General features: G+C 49.3%; 2 protein-coding genes across 6 annotated transcripts in view; one reads left to right on the top strand and one right to left on the bottom strand.

The window, feature by feature from the left end:
• Nucleotides 1-9383, bottom strand: part of CREB3L3 (cAMP responsive element binding protein 3 like 3) — a 40279-nt gene extending 30896 nt beyond the window's left edge. For 3 of the 5 annotated variants that reach the window (XM_029218965.1, XM_029218969.1, XM_029218972.1), the window contains exons 1-2: nt 9240-9383; nt 1596-1659 (exon numbers count right to left, since the gene is read on the bottom strand). The gene's annotated coding sequence lies outside the window, so the exon portion shown is untranslated. The remainder of the gene's footprint in view (nt 1-1595; nt 1660-9239) is intronic. The other 2 variants (XM_029218966.1, XM_029218971.1) reach the window with 1 other exon arrangement.
• Nucleotides 9384-9546: 163 nt separating this feature from the next.
• Nucleotides 9547-16801, top strand: part of MAP2K2 (mitogen-activated protein kinase kinase 2) — a 23066-nt gene continuing 15811 nt past the window's right edge. The window contains exons 1-2 of the mRNA XM_029217192.1: nt 9547-9916; nt 13622-13832. Coding sequence (XP_029073025.1) covers nt 9825-9916; nt 13622-13832 — 303 coding nt within the window. The 5' untranslated portion in view covers nt 9547-9824. The remainder of the gene's footprint in view (nt 9917-13621; nt 13833-16801) is intronic.

The following is a 16801-nucleotide window of genomic DNA, read 5'->3' as shown; positions in this document are numbered from 1 at the left end:
CGGGCCTCCTGGCTGTCCCTCCAACACGCCAGGTGTGGTCCTGCCCCAGGACCGTTGCACTGGCTGTGTCGTCTGCCTCAGAACTCTTCTTCCAGATCTCGATGGAGCACACTCCCAACTTTTTCTGCTTTTGCCAAATGTCACCTTCTCAGTGAGACCGTCCCTGACATCCTATTTATTTATTTGGTTGTGCCGGGTCTTAGTTGAGGCTCACGGGCTCCTTAGTCGCGGCATGCATGTGGGACGTAGTTCCCTGACCAGGGATCAAACCCGCGGGCCCCCTGCATTGGGAGCGCGGATTCTTAACCACTGCACCCCCAGGGAAGTCCCTGACATCCTATTTTAAAACTGTGACTTTTTTTTTTTTTTTTTTGCGGTACGCGGGGCTTTCACCGCCGCGGCCCCTCCCCTTGTGGAGCACAGGCTCCAGACGCGCAGGCCCAGCGGCCATGGCCCACGGGCCCAGCCACTCCGAGGCATGTGGGATCCTCCCGGACCAGGGCATGAACCGGTGTCCCCTGCATCGGCAGGCGGACTCTCAACCACTGCGCCACCAGGGAAGCCCTAAAACTGTGACTTTTGCCCTATTCCCAGCTTCTGTGTTTCCTCTTCTCTTGCATTCGCTATTTTTCTTCCGCGGCACTTGCTGAAATGGGACATGCTGTTTTTTATTTGTTTGTGGCCTATTTCTCCCTATCAGACTGTGAGCTCCATGAGAGCTTGGAACAGAGTAGGGATTCAATAAAAATTTGAACTGCTGTAGCTGTTGAATGAATGAATGATTTGCCTTAACTTAGTTATGAGGAACATGCCACGTCTTATACTCCAAATGCCTCGAAGTGTAACCAATGTCCTGATGCCCTAGATCAGGGGTTGGCAAACCACAGCCCATGGGCCAAAGCCAGCTCACCACCTGCTGTTGTATTGTCTTCAAGAATGCATTTTACACTCTTTAACCCGTTGAGAAAAAGTTTTAAGAATATTTTCTGTTACTGAAAATGATATGAAATGCCAATGTCAGTGTCGCCTGGCCACACCCATTTGTCTATATTTTTGCGACAGAGACTGGCCCTCAGAACTGAAAATATTTATTATCTGGTCCTTTACAGAAAAAGTTTGCAGAGCCCTGCTCTCGTGTCAAAGGAGGAAATGGTGTTGCCAAAGGGGAAACTGAGACCCAGAGGGGTGAGATGAGTTTTCCAAGGCCCCACGTTTCTGAGGGACTCCTCCTTTGCTGAATTATCTGAACAATGTTTCTGATGCTTTACAGGAAACAGAAGTCAGACTGCCGGGGACTTCCCCGGTGGTCCAGCGGGTAAGACTCCACGCTCCCAGTGCAGGGGTCCCAGGTTTGATCCCTGGTCGGGGAACTATATCCCGCATGTATGCCGCAACTAACAGTCTGCATGCCACAACTAAAGGACCCTGCATTCTGCAACGAAGATTCGGCATGCTGCAACTAAGATCCGGCGCAGCCTAAATAAATAAACAAATATTAAAAAAAGGAAGAAAAAAAAAAGAAAGAAGGAAGGAAGAAAGAAATCAGACTGATGAAGAAACACCTTCATAAACTGAAGGTCACCTGAGGTACTGACCTTGAGAGAGAAATCTGCACCCAACCATCTGATCTTGCCAAGCCCCGGAGATTTTTAATTGCCCCTGTAAAAAAAGAAAAAATAAAGTCATCGCTCACTCTAGAAACCTTGAGTTTGGGACTTTGATCGAAGTGATTACGACATCCCATCAAAACTCCATTTGACTTCATCCCTTCCGCAGACATTTATGGGCACAGTCAGAAGCTGAGGGCAAACTGGAGGCAGAAAAGCAAGTTTCCGGGGGCTGGGGAGCAATGGCTAATGGGAACGGGGTTTCTTTTGGGGGCGATGGAATGTTCTGGAACTAGACAGCAGTGAGGGTTGCACAACACAGTGAATATACTAAAAACCACTGATCCGTGCACTATATTTTATTTTTTTATAATTTTTTGGCCTTGCCACGCAGCATGTAGGATCTTAGTTCCCCAGCCAGGGATCGAACCCGTGTCCCCTGCAGTGGAGGCACGGAGTCTTTACCACTGGACCGCCAGGGAAGTCCCCATACACTTTAGAAGGGTGGATTTTGCATTACATACATGATGCCTCAGTTAAAAAAATAATAATAAATTTTAAAAGACAATGCTTATCTGTTTCTTACTAAATAACAGTGCTATGAAATAAATAAATAAAGGGAAGGCAAAAAGTAAATTTCACCTATTAACCACCCCTGCCCCAAGTCAAACTCCTTTTCCACATTCCTCCTAATTCTTATTCATCTGCATGGACCCTTTCTGCACAGCTGTAAAATAGTTATCATCTTGCCCATCCATTGTTCAGGACATGATACAACATAATTAAAAAAGAAAAACAACTCTAGGGGTGGGGATGGGAGGGGCGAGAAATGGGTGAAAGGTGTCAAAAGGTACGAATTTCCAGTTATAAAAATGAGTCCTGAGGACACAATGTACAGCATGGTGACTATAGGTAATAGTACCGTGTTGTATATTTGAAGGTTGCAAAGAGAGGAGGTCTTAAAATTTCTCATCACAAGAAAAAAAAAAGGTGTTTGTTAACTATGTGTGGTGACGGATGTTAACTAGTCTTGTTGTGGTGATTGTTTCTCAATATATACATAAGCCAAATCATTAGGCTGTACACCTGAAACTAAGATAATGTTATATGTCAATTATATCTCAAGAAAAATAATCAAATAATAAAAGGAGGTAAAAAGGAAGGAAGGAGGGAAGGAAGGGGAAAGAAAGAAAGAAAGGAAGGAAGAAAAAGAGAGAAAGAAAAGAAAGAAAGGAAGGAAGGAAGAAAGAGAAAGAAAGGAAGAAAAGAAGGAAGAAAGAAAGACAGAAAGAAAGAAAGAAAGAAAGAGAGATAGGAATTCCTTGGCAGTCCAGTGGTTAGGACTCTGCACTTTCACTGCCCAGGTCTGAGGTTCCATCCCTGGCTGGGGAACAAAGATCCCTCAAGACACGGGTGGTGCGGCCACCAACAAAACGAAAAGAAAAACAAACAAAACAAACAAGCAAAAAACACAAAAAAATCCCTCTAGGGATGCCACCACAGAGATGGGCCTCTGTGCTTTTGTCCACTTATTTGCTACTTCCTGAGTTTTTGCTCAACCCCATATCCCTTTCTCTCTCTGAATAGCTAAGTATCTGGATCGAAGCTGATGGAGGGAATGATCACAGACGTTTCTGTTGAATGAAGTAATTAGTGAATATCCATATCCCCTGGGGTAGGTCTTTCTGCCTGGCAGGGAGTAGACACTCAATAAATGTTAGTTGAATGAATGCACACCGTTTTGGTGGAGGAATATTTCAGCTCCCCAATGTATAAAAGTAGTGGTGTGTTGGTCTGTGTTTAACAACCGGCTCTCTTGAAAGGGAATTTAGATATCTCTGTATATCTAATATATATTATACATGTATAACTACATGCATTGCAGACATCTCTATATGTTGAATATACATTACATGTGTATAATATACATGCACTGCAGACATCTCTATATGTTGAATATACATGTGTATAATATACATGCACTGCAGACATCTCTATATGTCGAATATACATTACACGTATATAATATACATGCATTATATAATATATATATTTATTATTATTATTATTTATTTTATATTTTTTGGCTGCCTTGGGTCTTCGTTGATGCACATGAGCTTTCTCTAGTTGCGGCGAGTGGGGGCTACTCTTTGTTATGGTGCATGGGCTTCTCATTGTGGTGGCTTCTCTTGTTGCAGAGCACGGGATCAAGGCTCATGGGCTTCAATAGTTGTGGCACGTGGGCTCAGTAGTTGTGGCTCCCGGGCTCTAGAGAGCAGGTTCAGTAGTTATGGCGCATGGGCTTAGCTGCTCTGCGGCATGTGGGATCTTCCCTGACCAGGGCTCGAACCCATGTCCCCTGCATCGGCAGGCGGACTCTCAACCACTGTGCCACCAGGGAAGCCCCCTAATATATACTTTTAAATGTTAACAATATAAAGGAGGTGTAGGACACAATTTACAAATAATAATCACATATACAATACCGTATTATAAATTCTACATAGCCACTTGAATCTCAGAATAGGTTTTGGTTGATTTTTGCCAAACTCTTGTATCCATAGCCAACCTCTGGTGGCAAATAATGGAACAAGTGTAGTTCTGACATGAACGTTGGCAATATTTTTCATTTATGTTAATAAGTAACATGAAAGTGAAGATGTATGTTGGAATTTCACTTGTTCATCAATAATGTGAATGTCTTCTTTGGTGAATCATGTAACGGTTTTTGAATACTGGAAAATATCTTTCCATTTCTGTGTGTGTGTGCTAGTCACAACCTAACAATAGTAGACACACACATTTTGACATTTAATCTGCATTATTAACTTTTCTCCACCACTTTTTTTGTTTGTTTTTTTTTTTGCGGTACGCGGGCCTCTCACTGCTGTGGCCTCTCCTGTTGAAGAGCACCGGCTCTGGACGCGCAGGCTCAGCGGCCATGGCTCATGGGCCCAGCCGCTCCGCGGCATGTCTCCACCACTTTTTAAAGCCTAAACCAGGAGTTGGCATGCTATGATCCTCTGCCTGTTTATGTAAATAAAGTTTTATTGGCACCTGGCCATGCCCATTTGGTTAGTGTGGTCTGTGGCTGCTCTCTCCGTACAGACATGCAATAGAGATGTAGGGCCCACAAAGCAGAAAATATTGACCGATCCTTTACCAAAATATTTTCTGACTCATTCTATGCAATCAAAAACACAATAAATCAAGCCCTCATTTGTATCATTTGCCAATTTCCAGGGTGTAAATACTCCCACTAGGGACCATTTCAATCTGCCAATGTGATGTCAATGACACAAAGTTTAAAAAGTACAGAAAGTACATCCCCATCATATTTCCACCAAACAGATACAATAACAAAAACAATGAAAATAGGTGAAAATCAAAGCAAATTAAAAAGCACACATAATAGCAAAATATAATTAGGATGTGATGTTTTGAGTATAAATACTTTTTACCTTTAAAAAAAATTGAGGTGATGGGAACTTCCCTGGTGGCGCAGTAGTTAAGAATCCGCCTACCATTTTCAGGGGACACCGGTTTGAGCCCTAGTCCGGGAAGATCCCACATGCTGCGGAGCAACTAAGCCCATGCACCTCAACTTCTGAGCCTGCGCTCTAGAGCCCATGAGCCACAACTCCTGAGCCCATATGCCACAGCTACTGAAGCCTGTGTGCCTGGAGCCTGTGCTCTGCAACAAGAGAAGCCACCACAATGAGAAGCCTGCACACAGCAACGAAGAGTAGCCCTCGCTCACCACAACTAGAGAAAGCCTGCACACAGCAACAAAGATCCAATGCAGCCAAAATTAAATAAAATCTAAAAAAAAAAAAATGGTGTCATCAAAAGTCTTCTGTAACTTTCTAAGACTTTTTTACGTTGTTGTGTCATTTGCGAGTTTACTGCTGCCTAATATTTCTTTGGGGACTATACTGGAACATATTTTTCCATCAATGGATATTCGTGTTGTTTCCAGATTTTTGCCAAAGAGAACATTAGCGTACGTGTCTCCTGGTTATAGAAGGGCATATGCCTATGGGTAGAATTGCTGGGTTGTAGGTAGTCCAGATAGAGTTCAACTGCAGTATGCAAAGGGGTCAGGTCAGCCGTTCTTCCAGTTAATCCATTGCCCAGGTGAGAGAGATAAAGTTCAGGGTGAATTCCGAGATAGGCCAAGTGTACACATGTGATATTAATGCTAAATTGTTCCTGAGTAAGATAAACACCACTTTGAATTGAATCTATCAACAAAGCCATTAGAAACTAATTTCCATGGGGAGGGGGAGATTTCAGAGAGATCCAAGTCTCTGGGACCAGGGAACAGATGTATCAAGAAAGATGTGATTGGAACCAATGATAAGCAGAGAGATAGGTAACAGGGTGAGGTTACAGAGAAAAATGTACTCCGTGGTCAAGATAGAGAAGGGGCTGGAGGGCAAGTCTGCTGTAATCTCAACAATAAAAGCTTATGTTCTATAACAAGGGCTGAGCATCAGGTGATTAGCAGGAAGTTCGCCTCCCAAGGACAGGAGCACCCATTTCATTAATTCAAGTAGCATATATTCGGAGGCTTCCACTATCCAAGGAGGTGGACTGGAAGAGAAACAGACAAATCCAACATCTTCCTTGCCTTCAAAATGTTCATAACTAGACGGGAAGATAGAATAAGAGAGCAGGGAAGCGAATCAGAATGCAGCGAGAGCCATACGCCAGAAACAAGCAGGGTGTATTGGGAATTCCAAGGAATAGGGAACTGGAAGGAACAGGGAGAATCAGATTTAATGTATGCTGAGCCCCCAACTAGGAATCGAGGAGAAAATTCTGCTCATTAGAAAAGATTTGATCCCTTGATCCTCCTCAAGAACTAATTTAACTCAGCCATAAAAAAAAAAAATGAAATAATGCCATTTACAGCAACATGGATGGACCTAGAGATTATTATTATACTAAGTCAGACAAAGACAAATATCATATGTCACATGTATGTGAAATCTAAAAATAATGATACAAATGAACCTCTTTACAACACAGAAACAGGCTCACAAACATAGAAAACAAACTTATGGTTACCAAAGGGGAAAGGGAGGAGATAAATTAGGAATTTGTGATTGACAGATACACACCACTATACATAAACAACAAGGACCTATTGTATAGTACAGGGAACTATATTCAATATCATTTAATAACCTATAATGGAAAAGAATCTGAAAAATATATAATATATACATAACTGAATCACTTTGTTGTACACCTGAAACATTGTAAATTGACTATATTTCAATTAAAAAAAAAAGAACTAACTGATTGGTCTACATGAAGGGCAGTCCCCCAGATACACACGATGGAATATCATACATACAGCAAGGAAAAAACCAAATTACTGTTACATACAATCACATGGATGAATGGCCAAAATATTTTGCTGAGCAAAAGAAGTTGGGCACAAGAGTACATACTGTACAATTCCATTTCCACGAAGCTCTAGAACATGCAAAACTAATCTCTGGGGATAGAAATCAGAATCTAGGGTGCCTGTAGGGGAGTAGGGGGCTGCAGCCAGCTTGTCTTGGCTCATAGGTGCCTATTGTTACTATCCTTTCCAACTTCATGGTAGATGGAAATAAGTCTCGGTGGGAATATATACACCACAGAAAAGGACAAGTACTACAAATTACAAAGCAGCCTCTCTCTCTCTCTCTCTCTAAATCTCTCTCTCTCTCTCTAAATCTCTCTCTCTCTAAATCTCTCGTTTCACAAGCCCATCGTTAAACATTTACCAGCACACCACTGCTGCTTGGGGCAAGGGGGATTAACTGAATAGGACACCGAGAAAACTTTCTGTAGTGATGGAAATGTTCTGTATCTTGTTTCCGGGAATGGTTTCATGGGTGTATACAGTTATAAAAGCTTAAGGAATTGAACATTCAAGAACTGTGCGTTTATTACATGTGAGTTACAGCTCAATAAAAAAGACTATATGTATATATAGCCTAAAATAAAATAAAATCATAGAGAAATCATTTTGCAGAACAGAAAGATATTGGAAACGCCCAGATCTGGGAAAGGTCATGGCATTATTTGAGGCTAGATGAGTATTCTTCTGAATTTTGGATGAGCGACTGGGAGCAGTGAGAGGCAAAACAAACACAGCTCAGACTGTAAAAGTGGAGGGGCAGGCAGTGTCTGGGAGCAGTTTTCATCAGGAGAGAGCTATGGTTACAACTTTGCATTTTTAGACCATTGTCACATTTTGCAATTATGTATATTTAGATTATGTAGCTATTTTTTTAAACATTGTATCTCTCAGTGCCCAGCGCGAGTCTAGCACCTAAAAGGCTTGCAAATTAACTGTTAAAAGAATGACTGCAGGGAGGCTGGACAGGAAGTGGGCAGGGCTGAGCCAGGGGGACCAGGGGACCTGGGCTGAACCTAGAAGAGGTGGACTGAACCTTCCTCTCTCTGTTTTTTCCCCACGTGAAGATGCACCCTACCATGAAATGCACACAGGTGCTCATAGATGTGAGCCAAAAAAAGCAATGTGGTGAGTTTTTCATGAAGCCAACTTTTTCCCACTTAAATGGCTGTGCCTTTATTCAGTGCCATATACTGCCTCCTTTTTTTTTTTTAATTGGTGTTAAAAATGACCTTTCTCATAAAATGGTGTAGCCGCTGTGGAAAACAGTATGATCCCTCAAAATAATTAAACATAGAAACACCATATAATCCAGCAATTCCGCTTCTAAGTAGATATCCAAAAAAATTGCAAGCAGGAATATGAACAGATATTGGTACACCCATATTCACAGCAGCACTATTCATCACAGCCAAAAGGTGGAAACACCCAAATGTCCATCAGTGGGTAAACGGATAAACAAAACATGGTCCAACCATACAGAGGAATATTATTCAGCCTTAAAAAGGAAGGAAATTCTGACACACGCCACAACATGGATGAACCTTGAGGACACTATGTTGAGTGAAATAAGACAGTCACAAAAGGACAAATATTGTATGATTCCACTTTATATGAGGTCCCTAGAGGAGTCGAATTCATAGAGGCAGAAAGTAGTGGTAGTCTGGGGGAGTAGAATGGGGAGTCAGTGTTTCATGGGGACAGAGTTTCAGTTTGGGAGGATGAGAAAGTTCTGGAGATGGATAGTGGGGATGGTTGCCAAACCGTGTGAATGTACTTAATGCCACTGAGCTGTGCACTTACAAATGGTAAAATGGTAAATTTTATGTTACATATACTTACAACAACAACAAGTTTTTAAATGACCTCTCTTTCGTGAAAGAATGATGGTAATTTATATTATGTGTGTGTGTGTGTGTGTGTTTGTCCATAATTGGCAAAAAGCCTTTGACTCTGAGGTCAACTTAAGTCTCCCACTTTTTTTTTTTTTTTTTTTGCGGTACGCGGGCCTCTCACTGCTGCGGCCTCTCCCGTAGCGGAGCACAGGCTCCAGACGCGCAGGCTCAGTGGCCATGGCTCACAGGCCCAGCCGCTCCGCGGCATGTGGGGTCTTCCCGGACCGGGGCACGAACCCGTCTACACTGCATCGACAGGAGGACTCCCAACCACTGCGCCACCAGGGGAGCCCCTCCCACAACTTTTGAGGATTTTACCGGGTGATGTATTCCCAGTCCGGCACCTGCAAGGCTCTAACGGTCTGACGTCTCCCTCACGCACACCTGCCCACCGCGTCCTCGCTCTCGCCCTGCCTCTCCCGAACGCCCTCCCGGCGCCCCAGGCACATGCGCACACGCTCGGTGGGAGACGAGCGAGTGCGCATGCTCCATGCGCCGCCTAGAGTCGGTATCCTCCCTTTTTCCCTTCGAGGAGGTGGCCTCAGGCTGGTGCGCACGCGTCGGGGTGAGGGGCGGGGCCCGGCTCGGCTCCCCGGCGCTGGTTATCGCGAGAGGCCCGCGATCTCGTAGCTCCCCCTCCCTTCCCTCTGCCTCCCGGGCTCCGGCTGCAGCGTCAGCCTCGGTCCGGCCTCTGTGGCTGCCGTGGCCCCGATCCCTCGGCTTCAGCCCCTGCGTCCCTTGGCGCCTTTCGGCCCCGATCCGCAGCGCCGCCCATCCTCGCCCCACCGGCGCCGGCCTAGGCCGCGGCCGCAGCCCCGCGCTCGCGTCGGCGCCGCCCGCTCCCGGCCCGCCCCCTATGGGCCCCGGCTAGAGGCGCCGCCGCCGCCGGCCCTCGGATCCCCGATGCTGGCCCGGAGGAAGCCGGTGCTGCCGGCGCTCACCATCAACCCCGCCATCGCCGAGGGCCCGTCCCCCACCAGCGAGGGCGCCTCCGAGTGAGTGGGCAGGGCCAGGGCCGGGGAGAGGACGGGATGGGGGTCCCAGAGTACCGAGGTCGGGGGAGGGGGTCGAGGAGATGAGAGGACGGGGGAGTGGGCCCTGGGTGGGAAGGACGGGGGAGGGGTCCCAGAGTTGCGAGATCGGGGAAGAGGGTCCCTGAAAGGAGGGGAGGGGGCCCTGGGTAGCAAGGTCGGGGAGGGGGCCCGGAGAGGAGAGGTGAGGGGCTCGGATTATCGCTCTTGGCGGGAGGGAGGTCCCTGAATGGTGAAATCGGGCTGGGGGAAGGTTCTTGCTGGGAGAAGATGGGATGGAGCGTCTCAGAGTAGTGAATCGGTCCCTGCGGGGAGAAGACCGGAATGTGGCGCCCTAAATAGTACAGCCAGGATGATGATGGGAGGGTTTCTGAGGGGAGAGGATGGGTCAGGGGTCCGCAATAGTGAAATCGGAGGAAGGAGGAGGAGTCCCTGAGTAGTGATGTGGGGGGAAAGGCGCGGGGTGGGGGGGTCCTTGCATTCCAAGAACGGTGGCACGTGGGGTTCCTGAGAGGAGGGGATGGGGCAAGCGGGGTTCCTGGGAGTGAGCATGGGGTAAGGAGGTCCAGGAAAAGGAGAGGGGGGTACCTGAGAGATTTGAGGGTGGGGAGGGATCCCTGAGGGGTGGGGAGGGTCCTCAGGGAATTGGGGGGAAGGGAGCCTGAGAAGACCCTGCTGGTGGGGGGTGGAGCTGAACCTGGGGAGAGGGGGTAGGGGGGCTGGGGGGGGGGGTGGGGGGGGGGGGGGGGAGAAGGGGGCGGGGGGGATTGGAAGGGAGGGGGGGGGGGAGAACTGGGCACCCAGCAGGAAAGAAGTCGGGAGCCTGCTGGGACCCCTGAAAGCAGATGAACAGAGATTCTGGATCGAATGGATTAGCAAAGCCTTGAGGGGCTGGAGAAGTGTGATTGGGTTTGAGGCAACTGAGGGGAACAGGAGGACTTGAGGGGAAGGAAGGGACAGAGAAAGAAGCACGGGGCATTGGGGTTACCTGATGGCAGAGTTGCGTTGTGTGAGGTCACGCCACTTGGCCCCAGAGCATGTCCCTATGACCTCCCCACTCCCGTTCTTCATGCTGGAGTGGCCAGGCTGGTGTCAGAGGTCCGTGGCCGGGATCTGTGTGCCGTGCGCCTTGCTTGTGGTGTGACCCATGAGAACCAGGTGTGATGGGCGAATGGCATGTTTGGTGCCTCTCAGGGGACTTGGCCTCCTGCGACCAGATGAAGGAGGAGCGCCTTGATGCATATGTGTGTGAGTTCACATCTTTCTCTGTCCCCGAGGGTGCAGCTCAATGTGGGGACGTGTTCCTGATTCTCAGAAACTCCACTTATTCTTACGAGACATCTCCTTCATCATATTCTCTTCTCTTTTTTTCTTTTTTTTTTTAATGTGATTTGTGATTTCCATCCCTTCAAGAATTCCCCCAGAAGAAGCCAGCCTTTGGAATTCCAGGGTTTTTTTAAATAGCCACAGTGGAGTTGCCATGAAATGTAAAATGGCTTAATCAGCTGACTCCAGAATGCATTTTAGATGTCATAGGCCAGGCTGGACACATTCCAGGGTCTGAGGGCCTGGCTGCAAGAGCTGCCTCTTCACTCCTATGGTGAAGGGGTCGTGGCACATATATTCCTTCCTTTGCCTTTCCTTCTCTGTCCATCGGCGTCCTTCTTGTTCCCCCTTTATCCAGGTCCTGGCTCAGGGGACCACTACTATGAGCACAGGCTCTGCAGACTGGAAGGGCATAGGTGTTGCTCCAGCCTCTGCCACTTCCTTGCCTTGTGACCCTCAGGCAGGTTACTGAACCTCTGAGCCTTGTCCCTCCTGGGTGGGCTAGGTCTACAAGAGAGGTGCCTCCCAGGAGGATTGTGGGAGTTAAAGTTCTTGTGCCTGCTCAGGAAGTGGCACCTAGCCCCCTACCTCCCAACGACCTCTTCGAGGTACCAGCTCAGGTGACATCACCCAGTGGCAGGTCATCTTGCTCCTGTGTGCCCTTTTGCTTACATCTCTTTAAGTTGTAGGCAAGTCATGGTTGAACTTGGGGCTTGGAAGGTTCCTGCCAGAACTCCAGTGTCCCCCTTCATCTCCTGCTTGAATTCCCCCGGGGGGGTCTCCCCTAGGTGGGTGGTAAACCTTGGCTTAAGTGCCCTGGAGAGTGGTGAGTGGAGACCTCTGGAGGTGGCCCATTCTCCTCTAGTGACTTTCCTTAGAGCTGCACTCACTGTTTGGGTAGAGCCCTTGGCCACAGCCAGCGCTTGAAATGTGGCTTGTTTGTCCAAATTCAGGGGAGCTGTAAGTATAATACATATTCCAGAGTAACTAATTTCACCAGATAAACATTTTCTAACGTGGCTAGAATTTTAAAAAGTTGCATACATAGCTCACGTTCTTTTTCTTTTGGGCAGCCTCGGGTTAGTGCTCGTGCGCGCTGAGCATTGAGCTGGCGTCTACCTGCCTGTTACAGTGTTTTACTCCAGGATTTGGTTCAGAGTCAAGGCACTCGTGAAAATAGCTAACTGTCAACCTGTCCTTTGAAAGTTCGTTGAAATCACCCAATAAAGTGCAGTATACATGGCTTTTATATACATTTATTTATTTGTTTGTTTATTTATTTTTGGCTGCGTTGGGTCTTCATTGCTGTGCGCGGGCTTTCTCTAGCTGCAGTGAGCGGGGGCTACTCTTCGTTGCGGCGCGCGGGCTTCTCATTGCGGTGGCTTCTCTTGTGGAGCACAGGCTCTAGGTGCGCGGGCCTCAGTAGTTGTGGCTCGCGGGCTCCAGAGTGCAGGCTCAGTCGTTGTGGCTTACGGGCTCAGTAGTTGAGGCTCACGGACTCTAGAGCGCTGGCTCAGTAGGTGTGGCTCACGGGCTTAGTTGCTCCTCAGCATGTGGGATCTTCCCGGACCAGGGCTCGAATCTGCGTCTCCTGCACTGGCAGGCAGATCTTTAACCACTGCACCACCAGGGAAGTCCCACATGGTTGGTTTTTAATAACCGGCTCTAGGAATGCATGTACGTATAAATGCCTACCGTTTACAGTAACGCTCAAGATATAATAAGAGCATGCTGCTGGAACGGAATGCCCTGGAATTGTCTGCACTGTTTAAATTATGCCCCTCTCCTTTCCTCCGCCCATGCCTCTGTGTAATTCGTGTAAATTAGAGGCGCAGATGCTACGGTTTCTGTCATCTGCCTCTTGGTTCTAGTTCTTTGCTCTGAGGCCACTCAAAATGAGTTTGCTCCTCCATCCCTGTGAAAGACAGGTGTCCTGACCTGGGGCTTCACTCCCCGACCCCCAGGCTTGTCTCTCCGGTTCCCTTGTCTCCTTCCCATGTGGTCCAGAGCTCTTGTGTCAGGAGGAAGGGCTCCCGGGTCTGATAGCAGGGCCACTGAGCTAGAGCTGGCCCTCGAGGCTCTGAGGTCTCCTAACCTTTATGAGTGGGGGAGAGGGACGGCATCCCCAGTTCTCAGGGACCTCAGCTGTGTGTCTGCGGGTGGTCTTTCTTTCCCATGAGATCGTAGGCCCTTCAAGCACCAGAATCAGGTCTGATTCACCTCCCAGCTACAAACCCCAGGCCTGGAATGTGCAGTGGCCACGCGGTGACCTCGGCTTGGGCTGAGTCATCTTTTGGTAGGGCATGCAGTCTTGGCTAACCCTCGCCCTTGGGGTCTCCGCAGAGCAAACTTGGTGGACCTGCAGAAGAAGCTAGAGGAGCTAGAACTTGACGAGCAGCAGAAGAAGCGGCTGGAAGCCTTCCTCACCCAGAAGGCCAAGGTCGGGGAGCTCAAGGACGATGACTTTGAAAGGATCTCGGAGCTGGGAGCCGGGAACGGTGGGGTGGTCACCAAGGTCCAGCACAGACCCTCGGGCCTCATCATGGCAAGAAAGGTGAGAGGCAGCTGGCGGCGGGGTGACGGCTCTGTCCCCGTACTCTGCGGGTGCGAGCGGTGGCGACAGGTGCCCTGGCAGCAGGAGAGAGGGGCCTCAAGGGTGCCGGCCTCTGCCTTCTGACGGGCTCCCAGGCTCAGAGGCCACCCCCACCAACGTGGGTTCTAGTTAGAATGTGGTGATGCAGCCTGGTGCCACGCAGCTCTTCTCTTGGAGGCCGCCCCCTGCCTTGCGGGATGTCTGAAATTCAGGTTTCCGGGAACAGACTGGCTTGAGAAGGGTAGCAGACGGAAGAGAGGAGAATCGAGTCCCCTTAGAGCCGGGCTTCCCCTGACTTCACAACCAGAAGGCCCTGCCGACCAGGACTGGCTGCTGGTAGCGACGGCCACATCGGTGGGGTGGGGGAGGGCGGTCCCTTGGTAACGGGGTACCCGAGCCACCTGTAGTAGCCAGGGTTCTCCAGAGAAACAGAAGCACTAGGGGTGTGTAGGGGGTGGGGTAGGTAGAGGTACTTTAAGGCATTGGCTCAGGGACCGTGGTGGCTGGCAGGTCTGAAATCTGTAGGGCGGGCCGGTGGGCGCAGACCCAGGAAAGAGCTGGTGCAGCTTGAGTCCAAAGAGAGTCTGGGGGCTTCCCTGGCGGTGCAGCTTGAGTCCAAAGAGAGTCCTAGGGGCTTCCCTGCAGGGAGCGCTGGTTCGATCCCTGGTCAGGGAACTAGGATCCCGCATGCTGCGGCGTGGCCAAAAAATTTAAAAAGAAGAAGAGAGAGAGAGAGAGAGAGAGAGAGAGAGAGGGAGTCTGGAGGCAGAATCCTCTCTTTGCGGGGGGTGGGGGTAGCGTGACTTCAGTCTTTTAAGGCCTTCAACTGATTAGATAAGGCCCACCCACTTATGGAGGGTCATCTGCTTTCCTCAAAGTCTGATGATTTCCATGTTAGATCACATCTAAAAATACCTTCACAGTGACATCTAGATGGGCATCTGACCCAACAGCTGGGTACCGTGGCCTAGCCAAGCGGACACACAAAATCAACCATCACCTCCCTGTTCAGTGCAAACCCTGGTGCTGAGAAGTCCCTCATCGGGGCTCCTGTGCCGCAGTGCAGCCTCCCTGCTACACGTAGGGAAGGGTCCCTGAGAGACAACGGGAGTGGAGAAGAGGAGGTCACCACCTGGGGATGGTGGCTCCTGCACACGTGACTGGGGGACGTTGAGTTGACACGTGATTCAGCTCCCACAGACGTGTTCCTGCAGACATAGAAAGCCCCCTTTCTGGAAGCCCATCGTCCCATAGTTTCCGAGTTGCGTTCTTGGAAACCTGACCACCCTGGTCCCCGGGGGGATCTGCGCAGGGCCCGCCTTTCCTGGGAACCATGCACTCGGTTTCCATGGGGGGGGGGGGGGAGGTTAGCGCAGCAGCTATTCCTCCTGCCTCCAGAGCCCCACCCTCCCTCCCGAAACCTACAGCCACATGCTTTCTATTTCTGTCTGCTTACCACAGGCAGCCTTTTCAAAACCAGAGCAGCCCCCGAAATCCCTGGTCTGCCATCGCCCAAAGTACAGGGAGTGGAAGGGCAGACGTGAAATTCAGACGGTGATGGAAGGCAGGGACTTGGGAACAGAGTGTACAGGTCAGAGTGCTCGTCAGGGTCGGAGGGTTCTCAGGACAACCAGGACTCTTCCAGGTGGCTGCTGACGTGCCTTGTATAACCATGAAATCTGAGAGTTTGTCTACGGCTTTCTGAAAGCCTGTGAAGTAAGGCTTCCGGGTTTAAACCTGGGGGGCCCAGGTGTAGTCTAGTTAGTGGTGCTGCCCCGATGTCTGTGTCCTGGCTGTGATACAGGCCTCAGTCACAGACAGCGTCACTGCCAGGGGAAGCTGGGTGAAGGGCACACGGGACTCTCTCTGCTGTTTTTGCAGCTTTCCTGTGCTTGCATAATCCTTTCAAAATAAAAGGTTTAAAAAAGAAAAAGGGAGGACTTCCCTGGTGGTCCAGCCGTTAATACTCCGAGCTTCCACTGCAGGGGGCGTAGGTTCGATCCTTGGTCGGGGAACTGATCCCACATGCTGCGCGGTTTGGCCAAAAAAATAATAATAATAGAATAAAAATTTTTTTAAGAAAGGGAATTCCCTGGAGGTCCAGTGGTTAGGACTCAGCACTTTCACTGTCAAGGGCCCCGGTTCGATCCCTGGTCAGGGAACTAAGATCCCGTATGCCGTGTGGTACGGCAAAAAAAAAAAAAAAGTTCTAAAAACTGGGGGTAGTGAACCTCAGATTTTGTTCCCCATCAATCATAACCCCTTCCAGTTGCCTGTGGCCTGTGCAGCCGCACCCAGAGTCATGCAATTCAGGGCGTGAATTTACTCCCTGGTGGCCCTGGAGCCCTCGGCCGGTCTGCAGAGGTCAAGGGCTCCCAGAGTGCCATTTCTCCCAGGAGCTCTGTTTGCCTGTATTCAGCTGAGGACACAGGTGGGAAAATTGACATGTCAAAGTGGTTTTTGAGAAACAGTGGCCTCCGTCCTTCCTCCACTAGCTTGGGTGGAATTCCGAATTCCTGGGAAGCCGAGTAGGAATTCCACACATTCTGGAAGGCCTGCACGGATCCTGCTGTGGGCCGGCGTCCCTCCAGCCCCTGTGATGGGCAGGAGATTATCCTGACCACTACGACACGAGCAGTGACACCAGGTCCCTAAGACCCGCAAGAACCGGGCTCCATTTCCACTGTCTCGTCCGTTCGTAAATGTTCTCTGAACTCATGTCTGGTGTCACGATTCCTCCCGCATCCTTGCGGGGCCCTGGGCACACAACCTCTGCGTCACTGGGACCGGCAGAGATCCGCGAAGAATTCGGTGACCGTGTTGCACCTGTGAGGCTCTCCCAACTTCCCTGTGCTCTGAGCGGAGGGATGTGTTTTCAGCCTCGTGTGTGTGTGTGTGTGTGTGTGTGTGTGTGTGTGTGTGTGTGTGTG

Source organism: Monodon monoceros, unplaced genomic scaffold (genome assembly GCF_005190385.1).
Source record: "Monodon monoceros isolate NGI ecotype Baffin Bay Population unplaced genomic scaffold, NGI_Narwhal_1 Super_Scaffold_12, whole genome shotgun sequence".
In the NCBI taxonomy this organism is placed as follows: domain Eukaryota; kingdom Metazoa; phylum Chordata; class Mammalia; order Artiodactyla; family Monodontidae; genus Monodon; species Monodon monoceros.
This window is presented reverse-complemented; position numbering and strand designations above follow the sequence as displayed.